The sequence below is a fragment of the Haliaeetus leucocephalus genome, unplaced genomic scaffold, assembly GCF_000737465.1.
Source record: "Haliaeetus leucocephalus isolate CR32 unplaced genomic scaffold, Haliaeetus_leucocephalus-4.0 Scaffold656, whole genome shotgun sequence".
NCBI lineage: Eukaryota > Metazoa > Chordata > Aves > Accipitriformes > Accipitridae > Haliaeetus > Haliaeetus leucocephalus.
Window position 1 is genome coordinate 4,270,244 of NW_010973092.1, and position 26,773 is coordinate 4,297,016.

Consider the following 26,773-nt stretch of genomic DNA (forward strand, 5'->3'; position numbering starts at 1 on the left):
AGCTTATAATTAGTTATTGCTTACTTATTCTCTTGTAAGTGCAAATTCCAACAAAAACTCAGATCTTTTTTCTGTTTGCAGAGTCCCTTTTGCCATCCAGTAAAGACACCGGTTGTTCTTGTATGACAACTCCAAACAGCATCTTTTACACCTTGTGGAGTGTTTCAGTAAATTTCCCTCTAGTTTTCTGCAGTTCAGGTGCCTTCAAATTCTAAAGTAATCTTGTTTTCCAAGGTGTAGTGAAGTTCATCAATTAGGCTAAGATACTGCAGGTACTTAAAATTTAACAGTATCTAATTGGTATCTGGAATGTATATTAATGTTAACACCTTGCAATATTATGTAAGGCTCAAAGTATTGAATCAGTAGTAACATAAACTGTTGTTCATGAGAAGAAAAAACAACTTTTGGATGCTGAGATGAATTTATTCGGAATTTACTACATTTCCGTTTCACACTCTTTGCCCTTTCCCCCTTTCGAGATTGCTAGTAGGATCTGAGCGATCGCAGTTCTCAACATGAATATGAGAGATGATCCCGGGAAATACTCTTTGCATTGGCAACATTCTCCCAAGGACTTGTCCCTTAGAAATTCTGCCGTTGTATCTGATGGGATGGATGCAGACGAGTTTTACACAGAAGCCTGGTGAAAATAAGAGGAGGTAAAACATCCGATGGCTGATGAAGCACTTGTTCTTCTGTACTATTTCAGAAATACTAACATTTTCTGCCTTGTTATTTCCAGTGAGATAGCAACAGTGGAAATACCCAAATAGCAAAGACACTGTGGTCATAAAAAAATAGAGATAGTGGTTGGAGTTCTTGGCTTGGTGGAGGAGGGAAGATGGGAGGCAGGGAAAAGATGGGAATTTCTGCTTTATTAAAGACAAGAGCTTGAAGACATTCTACAGAACTCAATTATTTGCATTCTAACATAGAAGGAAAAAGTTCTGCATGTAAATAGATAGAAGATGCAGTGTTTCAAAACATGTACCTTGCTTAACTACTTGGCTAGCTGCAAGGTAATACATCCTATATGACCTCAAGATAAAGAAATATTAAGTGAAAAATAGCTATTTACCTGATCCTCTGATTTGGACTCCATCATCAATGGCATTTCCGTTGTGGAAAATTTTAATGGGTCCAGAGAGCTCACCAGAAAAGGGAGCATACACAGTTGCTCCATCAGCACAGATGACATCCACACCCAGATGCTTTCCTTTACCGTTGCGTCTGAAGAAAAATACGTAATTAAAGAAATCTCTTGTCAGGCCTAACATTATATAGAGATAGATGAGGAGTTAGCATGCTGCAACATCTGGAAGTGGGTTGTTTTGTACTGAGGCAGTGTTGACATAGTTGACTAGCTGAAGAACCTATAAAAGTGTTTTGGTGTAGGTGATGTAATGCCATGTAGGGGTTGATGATCTGTTAGAGTTGCAGTTTTGCAAATGGGAGGGAAAAAACACGCCTTTCTTCCAAGCCTTTAAATAGAACTGTAGAGTCACAGAAATGTTGCTTGCCAGGTACCTGTGGAGGACATCAAGTCCAACCTTCCACTTGAGTCAAGACTGTTCTCAACACCAGGTCAGGTCAGGCATGGCTTAGTCCGAGTCATAAAAGCTTCCAAGCACAGAGGTTTTATGAACAATGTGGGCAGCCTTTTGTGGTGCTGCATTACCCCTGTTGTGAAAACGTTACCTCATGTCCAACCTAAATCTTCAAAGCTATAATTCTCTATTTCAGTGAAGGAGCAAATAGTACCTTGGAGCGCCGTAGTATCCGCAGCCATACTTATCACAGCCTCTTATCTCATTTGTAGGATTGCCGGAGCACACCGTTGCCCAGTGACTGTCTTGTTGTGGGAATGGTGGAACAACTTTGAAATACAGAAACACAGCACATTAAAGTTAACTTCTAGCTTCTAAGTGTTACATGTTTGTAACTACTATGTTTTTCATTTTAGTTAGGTAGGAACATGCTGGAATTACATCCCACGTGTGTAGTTGGATGTTTTGTCCACAAATTTGTCATCTGTTAGGAAATGTAAATAGAATGTAGACCTAAGACTGGATTATAATGTTTCTGAATCAGGGTTGTCTCATACAAGGAACATGCTATAAAGACAAAAATTCAAAAGAGTATTGCAGTTCCTAGAGTGTCATCTGAGGAATGGGAGGAGACTCAGTTTTGTTTCTTATTCTGTGCCCAGGCTGATGGGACTGGACTCCTCAAGTCCTCTTCTCCCTTACTACCAATTTTTATTTGTAGTAATTTGTATTTACAAAGAATCATCCCAAAGTCTGCTAAGATGCATTACTGAAAACACTGCTAGTAGTTAAAAGCATACAAACAGAAGAGATGTCTGACTCAAGTTTATTGCTGAGACTTGACCCTGCTGTGGCATGGGGGGGCAACAAATACAACTTGTTAAGCTGATACATTCTCCTTCCTGTAACACTGTCTACAGTCGTGTTACACTGTATTTATAATGCGTATTTTCTTTTGGGTGTTGCTGTCAGGGAGAACCTAAGACAGAGGGGATATTGCTATTTGATATTGTTTACCTTATTTGAAATTAATTAATAACTTAATTTTCATTCATTATACTACTTATTCTGGGAAGGGGGGTTGCGGGGATTTTACCAGGTGCATTAGGTGTAAGTAAATGAGTAGGATCGGAGTGGTCGCAGTTCTCAACGTGGATGTGAGAGATAATGCCAGGAAATACTTTTTGCATTGGCAGCATTCTCCCGAGGTGTTGCCCTCTCTGGATTTGGCCGTGGTACCGGATGGGGTGAATACAGACGAGCTTTACACAGTAACCTGGAAGAGATGGGAGAGGAAGCGAGGTCAGGAAACATCAGATGCATCTGTTCTTGGGGTGAGCAAGAAACCTTCCGTGCTAGCCTCTTACTGAAGACTGTAATGATGAAGCAGAAATGTAGTCAAGGTACTGACAATCCTGAAATCAAAATTATTTGGATTGTTGCAGAAAAGAGGGAGTTGGAAAATAGCGTCAGGAAAACATCGTCTGGGCAAAATTGAGGGTATATTTCTGATACTTTATTTCTTTTTTTATTTGGGGTGGTTGTTTTTCTGGTACCTGTTTTTCAACTCCCTTCTTTCCTCCTTTCCAAGAAAAGCATAGGAAAAAGACTACATCCTGCTGCTACTGATTTCTGATATTTCTTAGCAGCAGTCTAGATGTGCTGTAGAAACTAGAGAGGGTGTAAGAATAATCAACACTTTGCTTGAATTGAAGAGTCACAAAAACCTTACTCAAGTAAATAAAATAGCTAGTTGTGCGTGCCTCACAACATATCTGCTGTTATTACTTGCCTGATCCCCTGATTTGGACTCCATCATCGATGGCATTTCCATTATGAAAGAATCGAATGGGTCCGGAGAGCTGGCCGCTAAAAGGAGCGTACACCATTGCTCCATCAGCACAGATGACATCCACGCCCACATGCTTTCCTTTACCACTGTGCCTGAAAACATAAATATGGAATTAGAAAAGTCTGCCAGGCTTAACATTATGTATAGATAGATCAGTTAACACAATATAGTATCTGAAGTTTGTCTAACAAAATTTTTGCATGTTCAATGAAATTGGAAAGAAATAGTGGCTTTGATCCATCTTTTTCTTTATTGCAAAATGTTTGTATTACTCTGACCTTCTTTAAAGGGGAATGAGATTTTAAATATTAAACATACTTTTAATTTTCCCCAAGTTCATGGGGTGTTTCTAGCTGCTATAGAAAAGTACCCCTGTTCTACCCCAAAATACATCTGTGCCAGTGTAAAATAGAATCTTGTGGTTGACATTTTCTCATTTAGAAATCTGGAAGTTGCATGATGAGGGTGGACACTTCTTACAGTGTCTGGAGAGAGGAGATGACAGGAAAATGCAGGGAAGGCAGGAGTCATTCTACATATAAAAGCATTTTTCAGGGAAATATAACCTGTTCTGTTATGAGGTGCCTACTTAAAGACAATGATGCTGGCAGACCTTTAGCTTGTGTAAATTAATCTACTTAGCTTCCTGTAAGCTGTTGCTGAATGCAAGTTAAATATCTGGTCTATAAGCAACAAGAATAAATGACACAAATCCTTGAAATACTTTCCATTTCATTTACTCTGGCTGCTAATTCATGTAATGGTCTTGCTTCTTCCCCCATGCATCAGTTAGTAGTAGTGGTATTACTGCACTTCTGCGAGATTGCCAAGTAATGTCCCAAAAATGAGTAAGAGGTCCTGCAGACAACAGTCTTCTCTCATTCTAAGTCCCAGCTCTGGTTAAACTCTTTCTCCTGTGTGAACATTTCATTTAGGAAAGCAACAGCGAACCCCACTGCTCCAGACTCCCAATGCCCTGCCGCATTACCTGTCGGCACCAAAATGGCCACAGCCATATCTGTCACAGCCCCGGATTTTGTTGCTGGGATTCCCGCTGCAGATTTGTGCCCAGTGTCTGTGTTGTTGTTGGGGCGGATGTGCGTCCAACTGCTTGGCGAAAACTTCACGTGCAAAAGAAGAAAATGGGGAAAATTCAACCATGTCCTTCGTACAGTACAACAAAGTGTTAAGGTGCTAAATAGGGTGTTTAAAGTGGAAGACGTGAGCTCATGGGAGTTTATAATTTCAGAAACTGTAGGTAAAAGAACATTGTACAACCGGCTATATAGATTTGAGCCCTCCTTCTTGAGGTCTTATTTTAAGGTACATACGCTAAAAGCAAAGTAAAGCTATAGATAAATATTTTTAATATTAGCTTGTGAAATAAGTTAAACTACTTTCTTCATGAAACCTCTAAACACTTCAATATATGGCTCTAAATTCCACCTAATTCCATATTTTATAATAGTCATAACTGTGCACGTTACCCTAATTCATTATAAAACTAGATTGAAAAAACTTAGCATTATTTATGTTTGAGTAAATTTCAATAATTCATTAGTGTCTACCTAAAATCGGTCAAGACCAACTGCAATATAGCAATCTCAACTCACCAGCGGACACCAAGCTGACCAGAGCGACCAGACTGAGAGCTGGCATTTTGTGGCTGTTCCACCAGTGTTCTTTGATCGAATCAAAGACGTTGAGCAGTAGGTGCCTGGGGTATTTATGTGTTTTTGAAAGTTGAAGTCTGTTGCCTTGGCCAATCAGTCTTGAGCAAAGTATTACAGCTCTGGACAGATGGTGTTGCCATATTAGGCACTGAGGATGTCTACAAACTCTAACAGTTGTTAGAGCTGGTTGGGAAAGACGGATAAAATAATTGGTCTCTTAGCACACAGTAACAGATGGAAACGAATGATCCCACATTTCAGGAAGTTCTGGTTGAACTGTTTCTTAACACCTTTTCTTCCCCCTCCTGAAGCAAAGGCGCACTTAGGCCAAAAATGGTAGGAACCAAGAATATGGTCCAGAGGATTGAGTTGGAGGGAGAAGATGGGCAAAACTCCATGGTAGATGTAACCATTTTGTCCTTTGCTGCTCATTCCAGTACCTCCTCCCCAGGTGTATGCACCCATCAAAGCTTTCTATCAGAGTGACAGAGAACACATGAAGGTGTAATGGTTGGTATAGCATGAGTATTCAGTTAGGCTAAGAAATACAGGTGCTTTTGCATGGAAACATGTCTTTTTTCCTGTTTGGCTGAAATTATCACCTAGCCTAGACTTACTCCATGAAGTCTTTTCACTGAAACCTTAGTTTTTGACAACTAAATTCTTATTAAAACATCTTCAAGTTCTGAAACAAGACAGTTGCGTACTGAAGTTGTGTGGCATAACTGACATGGAGTTAAAATATTCTCGGTTTTAAAATTATTCATTTAGTATGTGCTTGACTTCAGCTATTGTACTATTAAGCAGGCTCCTTAGTGTCTCTTTTAATCCTTCTGTTTGATTTTTCTGCACTGCTTACAGAAAAACATTAGATTTTCTTTACAGATATGTCTTAGTATGAAATTTAAGTGAGTCATGGCCCTTTCATGTAAACTATCTGATATTCCAAGTTGCAGAAACCTCTGGAAGTCCTGCAGATTTTATTTAGAGGAGAAACGCATGTGTGTCTGCCCCACTTCTAGTTTGCAAAGAGCATCTGTACATTCTGTTTTCTGAAAATCTCCACGGAACAAGCAGCTGGAGACAAACTTTTCACTTGTGGTTCCAAGCTTTTTTTACAGCCAATACTTAACCCCCAAACAATCTTTTAGCCCTCCCTGGGGTTATTACAAGCAGCTTTGCTGATTTTACCCCTGCTGCTTTCTACCCTATCCTGCCAGAAAGAACTGCTGTTTTTCATACTCATAGCCACCAAATAAATATTTATATAAATGTTATGTCCCCTCAGTCTAGCTTTGGTGGGGCTTTTGGTTGAAATTTGCTCGATATAATGGAGTCTAGGCTTACAAATGATACAAGGTGCTGGTAAGAGCTCTCACTGGATATTCAGGTATTTGGTGATGCTGCTTACTCCTGAACTGAAAGACGGTGGGTTTGTGTGACCCTTGCCAGAAACAGCCTTCGTCGCTGTAAGCTGGGAGAGCTCGTGTAATATTCTTTCCAGGCTTACTCGCCTTCATTTGGCACTAGCTCTCTGCAAAACCCCCTCAGCTCTCCTTCACAGAGAGAATCAGCAAGGGAGGTGGTATGGGTGGTATCTTTCAATGAAGATTTCATAGCACAGAGGTAGTAAAGTATTTCTGAGCTTGGATAGCTTGATACTAGCTGCTCTAAGCTTTTTTTCCTCCTGGAAACAAAACCGTTTAAAAATAAAGACTTTATTTGGGTGGTGCCCGGCCATTCCCAGTTGAGGGGTCTCCAGTTGGGTTCCTGCAATACTGATCTATCTCAACCAGATTTTATTTCTTACTTATTCCTGACTGCCAGTTTGCACCAGTGGAGTTTGAAGTATGTCATTATATAAATTTTACCTGGGGCAGACCTGCCTTGAAAAGCTAACAGTTTTTACAGACTTTTGTGAAATCACATGCTCCTAAATTTACCAAGGAAGGAATTGCAGCATCTCAGTCAACTCTACAAAGTCTTGTGAAGAAAAGGCTGGGTGTAAAGCCAGCCAAGCTAGTAGGCAAGAGGAGAGAAGTACAACTGCGTTATAGGTGCATAGACACTGAAGAAACTTTTCTGAGAGTCCTGTTTTGCAGTCTGGTACTTTGTAAAATGGCTCTAAGGTACCTGTTCCTTGTGATTTTTTCTTTTCCATCTCAGAGCTGACTCCAAATTGCTCATAGCTGTGTATGTGTTTTATATTTTCTCCATAACAGATCTTAACAGCATCGTATATTGCTCCGTTCTTTCTAAAACGTGTCAAAATGTCATTTGCTACAATAATACATCTAATGCACTTCTGGTAAAGTATTCTTAGTAAAACAGTTTTCAAGTATATGATATTGCAGTTGGGATTTCTCGGTGCATTCCCCACCTTTCCTGGGTGAGCTGGAAGGTGCAGACCTCTCACCTTGTGCATGAGGAAGCTCTGAACCGAAGTTGGTGGGATTCCCGTGTTGGGCAACGGAGATGTTGATATAACAGTTGGTAGGTGCGGTTGTGAAAGGCACAAATTGGCCGCTTAGCACATACTAACAGAAGGATATGGAACGACCGGCTGGCGTTGCACAGCCCCTGGGAGATGCAGTTGCACCATTTCCTTCCCTGTGGTCGGGAGCGGGCAAGGAGATGGAGAGGAGCCAGCGTGCAGCGCTGCGAGGAGCACACCGAGAGCAAGTGGGCTGGCTTGGAAAATGCTGACTTCTTTCTCTTGCATGAATGGTGCAAGTTCCCTGGTTTGCCCCTTTTATGTCAGTAGTAACTTCCCTGGCTGCGTTAAGTACCTTCGAGGTTGTCTTACGGACTGAGCAAGAGTGCGGCAGGCAAATGCGAGTGTTTGGGCTGATATTAACAGGCAGGGAATGAGTTAAGCCTGATGATGTCCAGGAGAAATCCCTACTTTGCTATTCAGCCTTTCCAAAGATACTGTGAGTCTGTTACCTGGGCTTTTGGATAGATGGTACCTGCCATGCATGTGTCCGTAAACCTTGCAAATGTTAGACTAGTCCCTCTTAACATATTAATTATCATAACATTATCTCTTAATGACAAAAGACAAATAGTAAAATGATGTAATAAGGTTTTTGGAGGAAAAAAGCCAGAAAACTGAGACACACACCTTGGCAATGGCAGTGGACCCTTTGAGCAGAAACATCAGCAAAAGCCAGGGCCAAACCCTGAGCCAGAGCAAATCCAACCCCCCAGCCAAGGCCTGTGGTTTCCCTCCAGCCGTACCACCATCCTCCTTCGGTTGCCCACAAGTGAGGGCTGGTTTCTCTATCTTTTCCTTTACACACATTTCAGCTCGGTGGGATTCAACCAACGTCCAAAACCTGACAATTTTGTCCATAAAGCCCTTCCTCTTTGCAACCTCTGTGTGGCTGCAGCCCCAGTGAATTGGATAAATGAGAGCTGCACATCTTATTTCTTGGTAAAGTCACAGTATCGTGACTGTAGGTTTGCCAGGCTTGTTAGCAGGCAATTGAAAAGGTAAATCCTCTTGCTAGATATATCTTACAGAACAAGTGGCTTTGTCCTTCTTGGCTAGCCTGGCATGTTCAGTCTGGGAACATGTCAATGCTGAGCACTCACCTCCCAGCTGATCTGCATACAATATGTTATTAACCTTAAAAGCTTTTCTCTGAAAAGTGAATAATATTCTTTGTGCTAATCATAAAATGAAATATGTTTTCAAATTTGTAGAAGAACTCGTGCGATTAGCAGCACAGGCTTTCATGGTGAAAATCAAGCTGGAACAACGTAAAACAAATTGTACTCACTCTTTATTCAGCCTTCTGATCACTGTCAAGGCTGAAATAAGAGGAATTTTGCCTCAATGATTAACTAAGCTTTGTGTACAAGGCTTATATTGTAGTATCGCTGGAAAATCAGCAGGTTGCGCTAGCTCATCAGCCAAGAGGCATGGTTGGGCAGGTAATTTTAAGTAGATAGCAGGCTGTAGGAGATCTGAGTATGTTGGCTTTCTTCTTTACTAAGTATGAGCTGAAGATGAAGCTGAAGTTGTGCTAGTGCACAATTCTGATTGAAGACTCCATCTCGAATTTATTTTGCTTCTATTAACATACTTGCTAAGCCTAAGTTAGGCAGGTTTTAGTGAGGAGGATTGAGGAACACAAAATAAAATCTTTTTTGCTACCTACGTCGTATCTCGTGGGGAGGACAAAGCTCTGGCTGAATCCTCCAAAAGTCCTCTAATGCTTGGGGAGATAGATGGGTATAGTGTAGATTTGGGTTGTAGCCTTAGGCAGTTAGTCTGGGACCTTGTGGTACAAACTTGTAAAATAAAAGGGATAGCAAGGAAAAGTATCCCTGCAGAACTGGTGCAGAAACAAAGCAATTCTGCATGGCCCGAGTTTGCTAACTCTTTCCTGAAAAGACTAGTAGCCCTGTTGCTTCCCCCAGCACCCTTTCCCCTCACCCTGAATATTTCTAGAACTGTGTATTTTACCAGCCCTTTATTTCCTTCCCAGAGTCAGTTACAAATTGTACTTTCCCTTCCTCTACAGCCAGTTATTTTTTTACTAGACTGAAAAGATAAAGCTGGATTTACTTATACTGTTTGTCCCAACTTCTCTGTAACCTAAACCAGAAAGTGATATTTACTTTTTCTTCTCTGCTGCTGGGTGACAAGCCCCAGCTAAAACTGGAAGTTTTAGCATTTGCCCCATACCTCTCTCGGGCACCTGCAGGAGCATCCCGCATCCCTGCACTAAAGCACTGCACCTTGTGCTGCTGGAAAAACTTGGATTAAGTAATAGCTCCCTGAAGAGGTTTGTGAAACCAGTCTGTGGGGACGCACCAGGAAAGTGCTGAGCTGTTGTCATTAATGTACAGAGGAAAATGTTATTTGTAGAGGAGCAAGGCTGGTGTGTTGGCTGGAGGCTCAGAGCCCTGCTCAGTCAGCAAGGTCAGCTCAGTCTTTCATTAGGATTTGCATGCAAAAGTGGGGCTTGATTGGGACCTTGCCTTTTCACATGTGGGAAGTTGACAACGGGGTTAAACCTGGGATTTTAACCAAGTGAAACTTAGGTGGGAGTCTTTCTTTTCTTTAGGCAATCAACTTCACGATGAAAATTTAAAAAATTGGTCAAAACTGGAGAACACTGGGGACTTTTGCTGAAATGTTTCTGCTTTCAGTATGAGGAGAAGTTTGTTTTCACAGCAAACTCAATTGTATTGACTCACCTTCAATGTCTGGTTGCTATCTGCCCCTGCAGGTTTTGACTTTATATTTATGTGGATGTGCTGATTTTTCATTCATAGCAAAATTAAAGTGGTTCCTGGGGAAGGTGAACGGAACACAGCAAGTTAAGCACTTTTCGGAGATGTAGCAAATATCTCTCTGCAGTTTCTTAGAAAAAACAAATCTGCTCTCAGGACTGACACAGCTCCCACTGAAGCAGCTTCCCTGCTTATCCGCGGCTGCAGTTGCGTTAATAAATACGTGAGCCTGCTGCACTTGTAGAGCACTTTAGCCCTTGAGACTCCCAGTAGCATGTTGGTAGCCTTGGCCTGAAAAGCCCTGTCCTGTTAACAAGAACTTGTTGTCCCGGGAAAGTTTTCAGCTGATTTACTAATGGAAAGAAATGCCTCACTTGGACAAAAAGAAACCTGGGTGTGCCAAGGCAATCCTAAAGCAGGAGTCTGGGGAAAAGGAATGAGTTACTTCATTAATGTTGTTTTATGTTTTTGGTCATGGGCTCCAGGAAAGATTTGGATTTCAGCTTTATACAGGTTTTTTCTCCCCAGCTGCATTAAAAAAGCAGAACCCAGCCCAAACTCTGTGACAGCACCAAAGAAATTCAAAGCAATTTGTAGTGAAGCAGCCCTTTAATAACGTGATTTTCCATATGCAAGCACAAGTGAAATTTCTGGCTTCTTGAAGAAATCTTCATGTTTGGCTGCAAAGAGAGCAGAGAAGTCCAAGACGAGTGAGCTGCAGCACGGCTCCCTGCGGTGCTGCTGAGCGTCGAGATTCCACCACGTCCCAGCCTCTCGTCCGTTCCCCACTGCTTCAGCCTTCATCTACGCGTGTAGTGATGCGTGGCGTACGATAGCAGCTTTAGAGCGTGTGTTATACCTTACTCTGAGGCTGTTTATATTCAGATAACCACCAGCATTTTGTTCATGGATACATTTTAGGTGGAACAACTGCCTGAGGCTAGTGGCTTCCACTTTAGTAAAGTGACTACCTATGCCCAAGCAACTTAATGAATACGCAAGTGGGGAGCTGAAGGCTTTGCCCCTGATATGCAGCTGCCCCTTTACAGGTTGGGAGTAGGATCTGTTAAGTCACAGTTCTGGATATGGACATGGGACGTAATTCCTTGGTAGACCCTTTGCATGGGCAGCAGGATGCCGATTTTCTCTCCCTTCTTGATGGGGCCACTGTACTTGACAGGTTTGATATAAAACATCTTAATACAGAATCCTGTTAACAGGGGAGAGAGAAAAGGGGGAAACCGTTGCTCCTATGAAATAGTTTAAAAGTCTGGCAAAGTCATAATGTTCAGTAGCAAAATACAAACGACAATAAAATGACAAGAGATTCAGCAGAAGAAAAACTTACAGAAAATGCTGTGATGCTCCTATAGCATCAAGAAGAGAGAATAGGAAAAGAAATAAATTAACATGGAGGAGGGTGGGGAAGGGGATTAAGGTGGGTAAAACTGGATGAGCAAGTCTGAGGCTGTTCCTTTAATTATCTAAAATGTGCAAAGGGGCCAGCTTCATCCTTTGACCTTTTTTAATAGAGGTGAAATGCTATAATCCTTTCAATCAATTTTCCTGCATTAACAGAACCTGGATTTCAAAGTTACAGTTTTCACTTGGATTCACAGGCAAGCACACTGCAGTTTGGGTTGGGTTCATGATTTTTGGCTCAGTGTAACGCTCTATAAACGAATCGGAGCGTTTCGCAATCAGGCTTTGCAAGACGCATGCCTTTCAGCTCGGGTACCTGATCCTGAAAGCTGGACTCCGTTGTCGATGTCATTGCCGTTTCCGTAGGGCCTGGCTTGTTTGTCAATCTTCCCCGAGAAGGGTGCGTACACCACCGAGCCATCCTCACACACCACGTCCACTCCTCTGTGCTTCCTCCCTCCTCCTCTGAAGAAGAGCAAGGCAAGTTAGCCCGCGGCAGAGCACCTTGCCAGCTAGAAACCCTCCTCTTGCCCATTTTTTCATGCTTATTTCTATTTTAAGAAAGTTTCATTCTTAAAGAATGAAACTTAAGAAAGCCATCTCCCGTCATCCCAGCCCAGGACCTGGGGTCGTTGTATCCACCGCAGCCCTTGGAGTCGCAGCCTCTGATTTTGTTTGTAGGTTGACTTGAGCAGATTTTCGCCCATTGTGCTGCAGTAGCTAGAAAAGAAGAAAAGAGAAGTACAGAAGATGAAACCCACAAGATAGAAGGGGAATTTCCCAGCCCCTGTAGTTTAATCAATAGCAAGGTCTCTTTGGACTTTTCTGTAATCAGGGATCAGGCTTCAGGGAACTAGAAAGTTGTTGATCTTTCCATGCAAGTTAATTTTAGGGATGCAATGAAACAGCATTTTTTTGTTTTATGCTTTGTCCAGTGGTGCTTGAGAGTACTTAAAGCAGCGACATCAAACCAAAAATGCAGAACAAATAAATCTGGAAGGGACATCACGGAGTGAGACACTCTTCTCCCATTGCCCGGGGCAGACGTGTTGTGCTGCGTTCACATGGCAGGCGTGGGGCTGGAGCTACGGGATCTCTCTGCCTGGAAGGTGACCTGAACCGCCCAGGAGCTTGGGGTACTAAACTGTAAGTGTGAAAAATAGCTCTGAGAGAGACCCACTGAGTCCATTCCTATTCCCTAAAGTGGGATCCAGTCAAAAATACAAGCTGTCATCTACCTTTAACTAATTGCATTTTGTATCTCCCAGCGTTTCTATATTACTGTTTCAAAGTAGCAGCCAGTAAGGTACCATCCTCCTATTTTTTATTCCAGCCTCCAGCTATCATCACCCACAGTCAACCCCATGCTGATCCTATGGCCCCAGGGATAGGGGGGAAAGGCAACTCCTGACTTGGTACCTTCTACAAGCCTCTAACAGCCCTGCTCCCCCCCCAAAAGCTACTAGGGTTTCCCATAGGATGCTTTAGGAAGAATGGGGCTGGCCTAGTAAGAAGCAACAAGTTGAGGTTTATTCGTATGTGTGAGCAGCTCGGCAGGCACCATCCCAGTTGGGCTCTGGGATTATACACAAACAGGGGAAATGATGTGCTGGCACCGAAGGTCTGGTGCTAAAAGGGTGCAGGAAATCTCTAATGCCTTCCTCAAGCAAAACAGCCCTTTGTTCTAGGTAGTCTTCATTTCTTTTGGAGAATTGTGTATTCTTTGTGAAATCAAAGGTGATGACATTAAACACAGAAACATCTCTGGGAACGCTCTATGCACAGCGGGCTGATCTTTAAGTAAAAGGCTTTTAAGAAAACATGCATGCTGTTAGTAATTGATATGCCTCAGCTGATTCTTTCTTATTCAGTCAACGTTATTACTCCAACAAAATTTTGCCACAACTCTTTACCATATCTGAAAAGGATTTTTCTGTGGAGGTTTCTCTGCAGTGAAACTACTCTATTTTCAAAAGTAAAAAATGGCAGAGAGCAAATCAGTTCCTAAATCCTTACAGAAACACTTCATTAAAAAAAGACCAAAAAAACCCCCAACCAAAAAACAAACAAAAAAACCCCAAACAGAGAAAGAAAAAGAAGGCAAGCTACAATGAGCAATGTTTACTAAAATTCAGCTAACTCACCACTGGAGATCGCAATCACGAGTATGACTGCTGTGACTCTGCGCATTTTCATGTGCCTTGAGAGCTCTGCTTTCAAAGTGAAAGGTCTAAAATACTTTGCCTTCTATTTATACATCCCAACAGAGGCTGTATCCAAATTTTTCCAGCCAATCAGAAAATTGATGTGGCCTTAGTTATTTGCTTGCAGATTCAGGCCAACAGCAAGAACTGAGCAGCCCTCGAGGTGTACCACCAGCCTGGCTAATTGGCAGTGTAGAGGCTCCAACTTATTTAGCAATAGCAGCTACGTGGTTTTGTTTACAACAAAACTGTGAATATTAAACCCAAATTTTAAGGACAATTTGTAACTATTCCTGCCTGTTGCACCATCCTGATGTTTAGCAAGATAATTTGGGTGGAGAAGGGGAAAAGAGTTCAAATGAACTGACAAAAATATCTGGGCACATGGGTGCTACCTTGCCCTCCCACCATGGCTGTTGCTTCATGGAAAGAAGTTCAGCCAGGTGGATGCAGCTCTCTGCCACGCATCACACCCAGCATCACACTGGAAAAATCTGATTAGGCGATCTGTGAAATGAGACCCTTGCACCCTGTTTTTATTTGCCGGCTTCATTAATGCATCCCAGATATTGCCATGTTGCTGCTGCTGAACCTTCAACGTTAACAGTAGGAGAGACAGATGTTTACAATCTTCCCTGTGCCTGAACGGAAAATGTTATGAACCCTATAATATTGTGGCTGAGCAAAATTACAGGAAATTGAAGAAGAAGAGAACACTGGAGCACGAACAAGGCTACCTCGAGTGTTGTTTCTGGGAAGGGAGGGAATGCGATGCCCTGGTTTACAGCCAGGAGCTGAAAGTTGTCTTCTCGGCTCTTTGGCCACCCGGCCTGTGCCACTGGGAGCCACTGACCGTTTTGCTTCCCTGTGCAATAAAAACTGAGAGCCCAGGTTAGAATATGGCTTTGGGTCGGGGTTCTCAGCTGGAATGCTGTGCCCTTGCTGTCTGTCTTTCGTGGCACAAAATGGGTGAAGACTGGCCTTACATCCCAAAACAGAACCAAGAGCAGTTCTGCTGCGTAGGATTCAAACCCATCTTTGCCCGAGATGGAAACATCAGCAGCCCGTGGATGCCACTGAACAGAAGTTGTATTTCACTGGAGAAGAAAGTGATCCCACCAGGATGTCTTCAAGACACATGTGCTGCCTTCTCCTTTCCCCTTCTCCCAGTGACGTGTCATCCAACTATGCCACTTTTGTCTGTCATATAATAACAGTGACAGGGTGACAGCTTGCCTTGGACAAAGCCAACACCTGAACCCAGCTGAAGCCTGGCTGGAGTGGGCTTCATCGCCTGGTGGAGACCCCGTGAGATGTTTCAGCTCCAGACAGCCCACTCCAAATGAGCAAGACGAGGAGGAGAATCGTGCCAGTCCTGCTACACGAGGGGTTTTAAACCTACTGCCACCTTCCTATGCCCCATGCTCCCATTTGAATCCCTGCGTGAGTTCTTTCACCAGAAGAAAGACTCCTGGTTTACTGTTTTCCTGCTCATTGGATGTTTTGTGTAGAGAGGAGAAAAATCTATTTGACAGTAACATTTTGAAATTATATGTTTAGACAGAGTATGTAGGAAAAAATATGACAGTACCTAGCATTCTATTCAATGCTTCTTGTGCCCAGGGCTCAGCTAAACCAATCCAGATAAAATTGCATTTCTTTAATTTTGTTAAGTACTGATTTTGTTAGAGACCTACCAATCAAGATCAAACAGGAGAAAAGGAGTGAAGTAATTCTGTGCATTTCCTCAGAAGCTCAGAAAATGAGTTTTTTTCCTAATCTGTTACTAATAAATATCCTGAAGGCCAGATACTTTCACAGCCCATCCAGTTTCAAGTTGCAGGCTCAGTTTAGTGCAGCAGAGGCAAACGTACCATGATGAAATGCAACAGGAAAACCCACCAGCTTCAAGGGCATTCTTCAAACCCAACAGTAAGGTCTCTTGGTCATCTCTGATATTCCCCTGACTCATGGGAGCAGCCACAACAGCTAACTTCTGTTCATGCCCTAAATTAGCAGTGTCACCAATACACTTGGCCACGTAGACTATAGAAAATGTGCATCTGCCCTTGGGTCACCCTGGGAAATTTGAGTTAAGAGCTTTTTGGAAATCTGGATTCCCAGGCTGGATATTGGTTTCTCCAGGGTCTTTTAATAAACTACTGCCTTGCCGCTTCTGGTGTGTGGAGGATGGGAAGACTGTTAAGATCTGCAAGGCATGGCTCCCTGTACCCCTCCGTGACATTTTTTGGCTCTGTTTTGATTTTGCTAACTGAGTTGAAAAGTTTTTACAGAGCTAATTGAGTGAATTAAACATGGTAAAGACTAAATTATTTGCTGACGTTTTATGTTATACTCTAAGATAACGATCAGGGAGGTAAAGAGTGATTAATGTAGATTTTGTGTGAACTGTGCAAGAGAAGCGGATGCTTTGCTCGCCTTCTCTATGCCCACCACGCTGCATTTCACAGGGGTTACAGCCTTATTCTGTGTCAGAACACCATTCCGAGGACTGAAGCAACGCATGCAACCTACCAATTCCTTCCCATTTTGCTTATTGCTAGCTGTAGCCAAAGTTGTTTCTTTTTCTTTGCAGAAAAACCAGTCGCAGAAAGGTGGAAGCGATTGGCAGTTACTTAACTTTGCATTGATGGCAGGTGCGTGGAAGAGTTAAAGCAGAAGAGGGGGAGCAAAACCAAGGGCAGAGCTTTTGCAATGTAGGACTCATTTGTTGGGGAGGAGATGGTGAAAACTGTGTGGGACGTAAGTGAGGCAGGACAGAGCTTTTCCTCGTCTCACGTGGTGCCTGGAGCCACGGAGAAATAGAAGTAAAATGTGCGTATGGGATAAGCAATCCTCTTTAACAGTAGCTGCAAAGCCTAGATAGCATGTATGTCTGGAGAGGAAAAAAACCAAACCCCAAACACTGCAGCTTTGTAGGCTTTGCAGGACACCCTGTGGTTTATGAATACCCACTGTGCTGTGTTTGGGGGTAACACCCAGGGGAGGTGGGTGTCTTGCTTGCAAAGGGGTGAATAAGTAGCAGAATGGTAAACTACTGGTATGCAAGTAAGCACCACAGTGCAATCAAATTAAATGTAATTCCAATAAGATTAAATTTAAAAGATAATGACTTTAAATCCTAGCTCCAAAGCTCATCAAACTCACTAAAAGCAATTTCCAAAATTGTAACCATGCTGGGATCTAATAAAGTTTTCATTAAAGAGGAAGTGTTTGACTCAGCCTGTCACTTAGCAATATGAAGGGTTTTTTTCCCCTGTTATGGAAGGGATGCAAGTAGCTGTAATAGTTTCCTTTCTGTTTTACCAAGTATCAAGGCATGACTGAGTTTGTTGGCAATGCTGTAAAGGCTGTGAATTCCCAACTAACTTATGCTAAAAATGCTCTTTGCTCCTACCCCTTCAATTCTGAGCTTTTGATAACAAAGATATGCCGAAGCTCACGGCCTGCTCTGGTTTTTGCTTTACCACAATTACCCAGCATATAAATCCAACAGACAGGAGCCTTCTCATTTTCTTCTAGTCACTAGTTAGTACAACCTGAAACACCTCAATATGCTTAAAAGACCTTCAGATTCAAATAGAGTGAAATCCCTGGGTATGGGTAGATTGCAGTGAAGAAGAGAGGGCAGTTTGGTTACCTAAATGTCAGGTTTTGGAAATATCCAGGTTTTGCAAGATTCTAGTTCAATTTCTAACATGAAATTAAGGGAAGGAAGCCCCAAGGCATGGTACTGCAGATGTCTATTGTCAACGTCTTATTTTTCTTCTCTTTTTTTTTTGATGGTGGCAAACACCACACATGAGCCATTCAAGGAGGTGATGAGCTGTAATCCTATGTGCCAGCACACTTTCCCTCTTGCTGGGCTGGGTTGTGTTGCCCATGTTTCCCAGAGACTGCCGAGTGCATAAAAGAGGGCCTGAATTAATCAAAAAACTGTCTATGCGGATAACAACTTATTGCTTCTGTTAATTATGCTTATTAAAAAAAAATAAATTGGAAGAACAGGGCATTCTAGAGAGCACTCTGGTGTCCAGAAGCAGCTGTTTCATCTGCCTCCCCTTCTCTGATAACACCTTGGACCTTTAAAGAAATAGGAACTAGTTTATCACCAAAAAGTCTTTTTTTTAATTAGTATTTCTTATTTTTGTAAGAGGAAACATTTTTTGTTGTTAGCATGTAATGGGTTCCTGAAATGCAGCATCCAGCTGGTGTAGTGGGCACTGAGGGAAAGGATGGTAATGAAACCCAATTTAACTAATGAGTATAATTAGAGAGAGACTTTATTGCAGAGTTCTGTGGGAAATAGTTTAGAAACATTCAGCCTGTGGAAAAGAAGGGGTTTGTGGTTCCTCAAAAAACCTTGCTGTAGAAACACACAGTCATTTTTTTATTAGTTAATGTGAGCAACGGAAGACGCTGTGTGCATGAGCTGAGAACCCCCTTGTCTCTCTCGGCACCCAGTCTTTAATTTAGTCCGTTGTTAGCTTTAAACCCTCCAGTTTTACTGGGCTGAGCTTCCCGTTGGCTCTCGCGGAAAGAAATTTCTTTGGGGTCCCAGGTCCCCGGCAGCGTGGCGGGGTGCAATGGGATGAGGTGCATCGGCCCTAAGATGTCCCTCGTGTCCCAGGGAAATGGTCACTCTCTGTATTCTCCATCAGCGGCCTTGTCTCTGCTCGTGTCCTGTTGCTGGGTTTGGGAGTATTTTAGGATTTTATTTTTTTTTTCTTCCAAAAAACCTATTGAGCAAGAGCTCCTCTTGGCATCGCTGGCTTTATCCAGGAGAAGCCTCTGGAAACCTGATCCCAGCCAGGTCTTGGCTTTGGACACCCTGAGAAACAGGGAAGGGCAGCACTCATCCTCCAGAACATAAAGGTGTTTGTGAGATGAACGGGACTGCGCAGGGGACGATGAAAATGGCTGAGCTGCCACTGCCCTCTGATGGAAAGCAGGCGACTGCAGTCCTGCCGAGCAGCCGGTCCTTATCTCCTTGGATCTTTATATCTGTGTTTATAGATAGAGATAAAATGTCTGTGTGTGTGTGTGTATATATATTTGCCACCTGTACTGCTCCTTGTCTGATTAAGGGAAGCCCAGCCCCATGCTGGGTTTTATGGAGATGCTCATCAGCATCTGCCCACTGGGACTGGGATGAACTGGTGTGTGCAGCTGCTGCCTGCCCTTTTTTCTTTCTTTTTCTGCTTTGCATGCACAATCCCTCCCACGCCCATGTGCTGAGGAAGGAGTGTGTAGTGCAGAATGAGTCCCTTACCTCTTCTGGGGACGTGCTCTTCATCTGACATGAAATGCTGACCCGGTGGCTGCTGTTAGCAGAGGTTCGTGGGCAGAAATGGAAAAGTTGCTTTGTTTTTCCTTCATTGCAACATTTCTTTGTCCCTGCACCTCCTGCCATCCAAGGTTGTGCTCCAGCACCCTTGCTTTCATTTGGAAGAAGGAAGGGAGACATTTATCTCGCGTCAAATAGTTTAATTCAAAATTCCAAAACAGGTCTTGTGCTGCCCAGGTTCCCAAATCTCCCCTGTCCAGGTACCCCAGCCCACAAACAACTTCTCAGTACTTTGGCATTAGCAGCGTGGAGAACTGCAATATACTGGATATTTAAATATGAAAGCACACAAAGATGACTATAAAAATAAGTGATACAGCTGTTGTGGTGATTGTTACGCTTTTGTGGTCAGCAGATTTTCTTTTACACTTGAAGAGGAGCTGTTGTTGGTTTTTAAAAAGCTAGAGACAGAAAATGCGGTGCAGGAGTTGAGACTGGTTTTGCTGATAGGCAAAGGCAGATACCACCTACCCTCCTCACCTTTGGGCTGGCAGAGCCCTGCCCTCACTAAAATAAAGACTGTGTGGGAATGGCCCCTTGGCAGGTCTCTGAACGGAAACCCTATAATTATAAACCACTGTCTAGCCTAAAGTGCTGCTAAGTGTTTAAGCTATCGTATTTCCACGGCTCATTCAAGGGTATTTTTAGTGTTGGTGGAAAAAGTTGCTGACTCTAGGTCAAGTAATGCCTCCTAAAGTCTACGGTCCTGATTCGGGAAAATTAACCATTTGCTTAAATGTTTGTTATGATGACGCCTCTCTCCCTTCCTCTGCCCAAGACTTTCCATGGAAGAGGATTGGGCCTGGAGTACAGGCACGGATAAGGAAGACCGGCTTGCGTTAACGTTCAAAGTAGAAAAGCCTGCTACTGCTAAAATGTAGGTATCTGTCTAAATATAATTTCTCTTACCTACTTCCATTGCACATACCTGCTTTTGCCAGAGTGGAGGCAAGCCGCGAAGGAGCTGCTTCCCTAGGCAGTGCCTTGGCTGAGGCTGTTCATGGCTCATTAATCCAGCTGTGGGGCAGAGCTGGCTCCAGAGCTTTGATTTGTTTTTAACACAAGTCTGTTGGTAATGATGGGAAGACATCGTTAAACTGTCACTCACCCGGCAAAGAAAAAAAAGCCAGAAATTGGAAGTTTGTGTGGTATTTGTTATCCCGTTTGTGTGTTTGGTGATTTATTGCTCCGTGGTCATGGCTGATGGTTTCCCTCGTGTCACTCTGGTCCCTCGTGCTCAGGGCTGTGTGAAAGCCCACTGAAGGAGATCTGTGCACAGCAGAGAGACCACGTTGGCCAGCACCACGGGTGAAGGGCTTAGCCTGCTTTTTCATAGGGTCATGGAGGAGCAAACATCCAGGGGACATCTGAGGAGGGTTGTTGGGTGATGGAGAAGAGCTCTTCTGCATGCAGCCACGCAGGGGAGAGGACAGCTGGAGAGTTTGCTGTTGGCAGCAAAGGTGAGCGATGCTGGCAGATTGGAGGTGGGCGCTGATGGCTTGACAGCATGTGGGAGATGGCCAGTGTAGGGATGAGCTGTGATGAGCCTTGAGATGGGGATGAATCGACGTGTTTGACATAAGAGGGGGAACGATGGAGAGAGGAGTGATGTGGTTATGCTGACAAGCCAGAAAATGAGCCCAGGCTCCTCTGAGTGAGAACACATCCTACGTTAGAGGCACAAACAGTGAAGCTGGAGTGGACTATTAAAGTCATCCAAATTAATTCTAGTTTAAACTAGAAAAATAATCCCATTTAATTTAAAAACTGTCAATGAGTATCCAGCAGCAACTCTTGCTTCTGGGCGAATAACCTCAGAGTTGAGGATATGAGCAAGTCCAGGGTCCCCCTTGATGCCTTTGAGGTGTCGCAGCTGGTTTGCAATACCTTAAATACCACTTCCAGTGGTATCAGCCCCTCACTGCTAAACACAGGCTTCAGGTTTGATAGCTACGCTTCACCATTAAGAGAGGGTTTGTGAATAACTCCTACTTGTGCCATTAAATCCACAGTTCATTCCCTACCCCTGTATTTTATTGCTTGGGTTGCTGATAACTTTCCTGTATGGCTTCTCTCGGAAAACAGTCTTTCCTGCTAAGCGTTTCCTTCCGTTGGTGCATGAGGTTTAATTAAAACCTCTCTGGGATTTGTTGCTTTGATGCAATGAAGGCTAGGGAAGCTTTTTTTTTTCCTTTTAAGAAACAATCAAGTGTCTGCAGGTAGTCTGCATGCTCCTGCAGCTCTGATAAGAAATTCCTACTTGTTTGCAAGGTCCTTCTTGGACACATGGCTTTGGTTTAGCTGGTTGCATTGTGAAATGGAGGAGACCTGTGGCTCTGGAAAGCCTCAGGGATGAATGGTTTGTCATGGAAAACCCAGAAAGCTTTATCTCAGGCCACAGTAATCCAGCTCAGGAGCTGGATGATGCCTCTCAGTTTTGCCCTGTCGCCCCTCAGACCATGTCCCACCAAGAGCTGTGGGGTGAGTCGAGCTCATGCAGGGCTGTGGATCCCTAAAACGTGGTGCAGGGAGGAGGATGCCCTGGGCTGTTTTGGCTGCCTGGTGGGTGCTCCTTGGGCAGTGAGGGGTGCTTGGCCCCTCTCTGGCATTTCTGACCCAGACATGCCCAGACCAGAAGTCTTGGATGCATCTCCTCCCCTGTTTGCTCCTGGATGCTACTGCAAGGCTGTCCCCTGAGCTGCTTTGGGTTCCTAGGCTAAAAGATGTTTCATTTTAATTATTGCTGGGAGCAAACTTGTCAGCTGCCCATTCACTCACAGTCATGGCTGATGCTGGATTTATCATTCCTGGTACCCAGAGCACAATTTGCACCACTGGGCATCTCTAACTGGGATGACAGCTGCTTTGAGGCATGTTGTGGTTTCATCCTTGCTGTACAATTGGGAAGACATCTTCAGGAAAAATGAATTTCTCTTGTACAGGACAACATGTAATGTATGCAGCTTGTCTAGTTTGTGTAAAGGTCTCCTCTCAGCAGTGCCCAGCAGAGGGTGCAGTGGCTTTGCATGTCTGCACAGCTGGTTTTCAGAGAAAGGAGGTCTTCCTCACTTACTTCTGTTTATTCTTTTTTTTTTTTTAAAGGGAGAAAGGGATTGAAGGGGCATTTTCTTGCCTGAAAACTGAAGTTATTTAATGCCCATATCAAAAACAATCACTACATAATTTTAGAGAAAAGTATAGCAGTATTATAGTTCATTCAGAAAACATGCTGATATCCAACTATGTGAAACATTTGCAAATAGGCAATGGATGGGAGGTTTATAAGTGTCCTTTTATATTTAATTTTATATGCTCTTATGAAGCCTTTATGTATCAAATTGTGTTGGGGTTGTTAAAATTTTGTAATGCTTTTTGGGGTGTACTATTCCCAGTGTTTGTAACAAGGGCAGGATATTGCTTTCCCCATGTTACAAGTTCTTGGTATCACAGATGCCCTAGGAGAGCATTACCTCGTGGATCATTTGAATCTTTAGACTCTTGCTTTCAAAATGCACATACTGTGCAAAATTAGCTCTCCTTTAAATCAGCTATGAAACCTCTCTCTGTGCTCCACGGCTGCTCCTTCCAGTGTCTGTATAGACTGACATGAGCTTTTTCCCCTGGAATAGCAAGCTTTAAAAACTGTCCACACAATACACACAGTTGGGCAGGAGGAACTCAATACCGCAGTTATGAAGCCCTCCTGTGTAGGACCGGGTTCAGAAGTTGCTTGGTTATGATCCTTATGTCAACCAGTTGTGAATAATTTCTCTGCCACCAAGGGTCAGCCAGACAGCGCCGGAGAATTGCCAGGGATCAAGCAGTTGCTTTGGCCAGCAAAGTCTGTTTTGACACCTTTTTTTCTTTCAAAAAAAACCCCCAAAACCCAACAAACCCAAACAACCAAAAAACCAAACAACAAACCCAAACATTGGTCCTACAAAAAGCCAGTGTGTGTTTTGCCCCTTCTTGGGCAGGTACAGCGCTGGTGTGAGCTGGGCAGCCTCGCTATCTGCTTGCCCAGGCACGCTGCTGCCTTTGTACGCCGGCGCCCGGTGAGAAGTGACAGAGGATAATTTCACTAGATTAGACTGGGGCTTGATGCTGAAGGCTGAGTTGATCAAGGCCTTGTTATTCTCATAGCGGTGGGCTTTTGTGCTGAGTTCACCCACTGGCAAGCAGTGCGACACGAGTGCCAAGTCTCCAGAAGGTTCCCAACCCCTTGGTAGCGGTACGGGGATTTATTTATTTTATAGTGCCAGTTTTGATTGACAGAAATTGGCATGGGGATAATGAGGACTACTGTAAAAATGATCTGAGGGTTTGCAAAATCTGCTCTTTGCAAGCATCCAGCATGTAAACGGGACATCTCAAATGGGATCAGGCTTTCGTGGTCTCTTTAAGACCTGGAGCACTGCAATTCAGCTCAGCCTAATTGGATTCAGCCTCCTAATTCAAGTCTATATTCTCTTCATAATGAGCTACAGATATTACAAAGATTATTGACGGGATATCGGTGAGCGTGTTATGAGCAACGTGCCAAATTTATTCCTCCTGCAAAGGAAGGGAGAGCCAAGACCTCGGCAATGCTGTGTGCTGGCTGCACACAGGCAGAGCACCCTTCATCGCCTTAGCTGCTCTAACAGCCATGTGCATTAATCTAATGAAGGCCAAAAAGTGATCTAATTCCTGCAGGAACTGCACCAAGCAATTCAGCTCCCATATTCAGACCTGCTGCTCCCACTGACATCTTAGGGCCGTGCCAACACCATCAGCTCAGGTCTGGGTACAGCCTGGGACCATGTGCTCTCCTGCTCAGGGCTGTTTGATATATCTATTTATTTTGAGCTGTCTCTAGACATTGTTAAAGGGCTTGCTAACGTATTTGAAAAGCCTATTATTTCTCTAAAAGGAGACAATTCCCTCATTTAAGTGTGACACTTCTTTGTGTTTCTGTGTGCCAACATGATCCATGTTGTTACACCAGGACTTGGACAGCTTCCACTGGACCTGCTCAGATGTGTTGGGCTCAGACGATCCGGCTGCAAGTAAGAGGCACAAATTCAACAGCTCCTTGACACTCTTCTTGTGGTAGAAAGAGAAAATGACTCAGTTCTGCTTCCTCTTTTCCTTCCCAATGAATGGGCTGAGAAATTGGGTGGGCTTCCCACATCTCTGAAAGAGGAAACCAGGCAGATGCTGGTCAGTATTCCTGCTTCCCCATTACTTGTGCTGTGAGTCAAAGCTGAGCCCATAAGAAGTGGCAGTATTTTCATTTTTGATGGTCATTTCTCTGTAGAAAGGCTGTGAGCCCTCCCTTTGCTGTTGAAAATATCCCAGAAAGCTATGGCAGAGCAGTTCGGAGGAACCTTATCTCTGTAGGAAGGTGGCATCAAAGCAGGTTGGGACGAATTGATGGGGAGGACAAGATGAGCTAATTTCACCCATTTCTCAAATGAAACACTCCTTTTCCTTCTTCCTTTCCTCCCATGGCCCCTTGGTTCAGAGTGGAGCTGGGGTGTGCAAATGCCTCAGCAACTCTGTTTCAGCAAATGCCCCATGGGATGCTCTGCATGATTTGAGCTCTGATGGTGTTTCCAGTGGGAGAGGGAACCAAAAAGAGTATGACGGCCCCTGCGAAACCTTCCTGTGAGATTTCTTACAGTCTTGAGGAAACTCAAAATCTTACTCAGACAAGGGGGGGAGAAGAGGGGAATTGCCAGTTCATTGCCATTCATTCTGCAATGAACTGGAGGTGTGAGCTTGCCTCGGGCAAAAGGCTGCCCACTGCTCAGCTCTGATGATAAAGAGTCCTGAATAACCTTCAGCCAACTCTTGCTGGTAATTAATAGGTGACTAATTAGTACTCATAAGTTGAAGTCCATAGCGGGTATTTCTTTAATGACCAAGGCAAGCCGAGACTGTGGCGTGCAAGCGCGCCGACTGAGCTGCATCCTGTGCTCTCCATCCCTTCAGGGAAGGAAGCCTCATTCCACCGGCTTGCCATGCTTCCTAGCAAAAAGTTCAAATCCTAACTTAACTGTATACATTTTCTTCAAAAATGATGAAGCAATGTTTTCCCACTGAAACGTTATTCCACCCCTCCCTGCAAGCGAGCCTTCGTTTTCATTTTCTTTGAAAAACACACATCTTGTTTCAGCTCTGTCTCTGTACTGGTCTCAATCTTTTGCATTTGCAGTTAATTTCCTACTTCAAAGACAGACAGAAAAGTCTTTGATTTACTAGATTGGCTAAATTCAATATCTTTCCCAGAAACAGTGGCTCAGTGTTTCCTAACAATAAGTTCAAATGTTTGAATGATATAATTTCCTCACTTCTGACACTCATCAAAATCAGTGTATTGTATCCAATTTGGTCTCCTTCATATCCCTGTGGCAAGCTTAGCATAAATTTTATCCACTTTAAACAATAGTTGTGTTTGCCACACAGTGTCCTAAAGCTGCAAGGTCTGATGCGTGATACGAATAACATGCACAGTTGGACACCTACATTAAGTATGTATGATGAGATCACTTCCAGTAAAATCTTGAAATGCAGTAATGTGAAAAACATCTGGTTGTTGTGCATTTGATTTAATGTTGGAACTCTTGGACAAAGAGACTATACATTTATTAATGAGTTCTGTGCTTTATGGAGGTTTCCATGCAATTTACTCATTAGACTTCAAAAACAGGAAATTATACAACCTCTTGATTGAAATTAGCTTATTAGACATCAAAAGTAGGAAAATATTATGATCTCTTGGTGGAAATTAATAATTGCATTGTTTTTTTTAAAAAAAAAAGTTAGATTTTAACATAGTAATTCCCTCCTACGAACCCACCACCGATGCAATACGTGTGTGCGCGTTCAGGCACATGTGTGCCAAAAACAGAATGGGAAAAAGGTTTGGATGTTGGGAGTTGGCCACACAAAGCCATGCGGATTCCTTAGCTGAAGACGCTGGTGCGTGTACAAGGGGTAAGGCCAGAAGAGAGGATCCAGGGGTTCCCGTGGCACAATCCTGTGGCCATTGTCGAATGTTTAAAGCTGTGTGTGGTGGCTACATGACGTCTCTTCCCCAGAGCAAGGAGAAGCAAGGATGAAGCACCATCTCTCCCATCGCCCCTCGCCTGGGTTAGTCCCTGCCGTCACCTCGGTGCCCTCGGCAGGGACCGGCGCAGGGCTCGGCTGCAGCCCGCTGCTCCGGGCGGTCGTGCGGGAATGACTTGGTGTCTGCGTCTCCCCAGCAAAAATGTACAGTATGTTTGAGGCGTATCAGTAGCAAGCCCTGGTAACCATGGAAATCTGGCTGTTTAGCAAATTGTAGAGAGGAAAATTCAACAGAGATGGCCAAGGGGATGAATTAGAGCTGCCCCTTGGCAAGCATGGCATAGAAACTAGTGGTGTTTTTCTTTTTTTTTTTTTTTTTTTTTTAAAAATGTATGCATGTGAAA

At 43.5% G+C, this 26,773-nt stretch overlaps 2 protein-coding genes across 2 annotated transcripts; both read right to left on the reverse strand.

Moving 5' to 3' along the window:
* Positions 1-411: 411 nt before the first annotated feature.
* LOC104838867 (myeloid protein 1) lies at positions 412-5,061 on the reverse strand. The gene is made up of 7 exons (XM_010578876.1): positions 5,016-5,061; positions 4,391-4,523; positions 3,343-3,494; positions 2,647-2,826; positions 1,765-1,879; positions 1,082-1,233; positions 412-643 (listed from the first exon to the last, which is right to left on the reverse strand). Exons 1-7 carry the CDS (start codon positions 5,059-5,061, stop codon positions 453-455), a joined length of 969 nt encoding a protein of 322 aa, XP_010577178.1. The 3' UTR covers positions 412-452.
* Positions 5,062-11,365: 6,304 nt separating this feature from the next.
* On the reverse strand, positions 11,366-18,571 carry LOC104839080 (leukocyte cell-derived chemotaxin-2-like). The gene is made up of 4 exons (XM_010579200.1): positions 18,478-18,571; positions 12,368-12,569; positions 12,061-12,209; positions 11,366-11,532 (listed from the first exon to the last, which is right to left on the reverse strand). Exons 1-4 carry the CDS (start codon positions 18,569-18,571, stop codon positions 11,366-11,368), a joined length of 612 nt encoding a protein of 203 aa, XP_010577502.1.
* Positions 18,572-26,773: the final 8,202 nt, after the last annotated feature.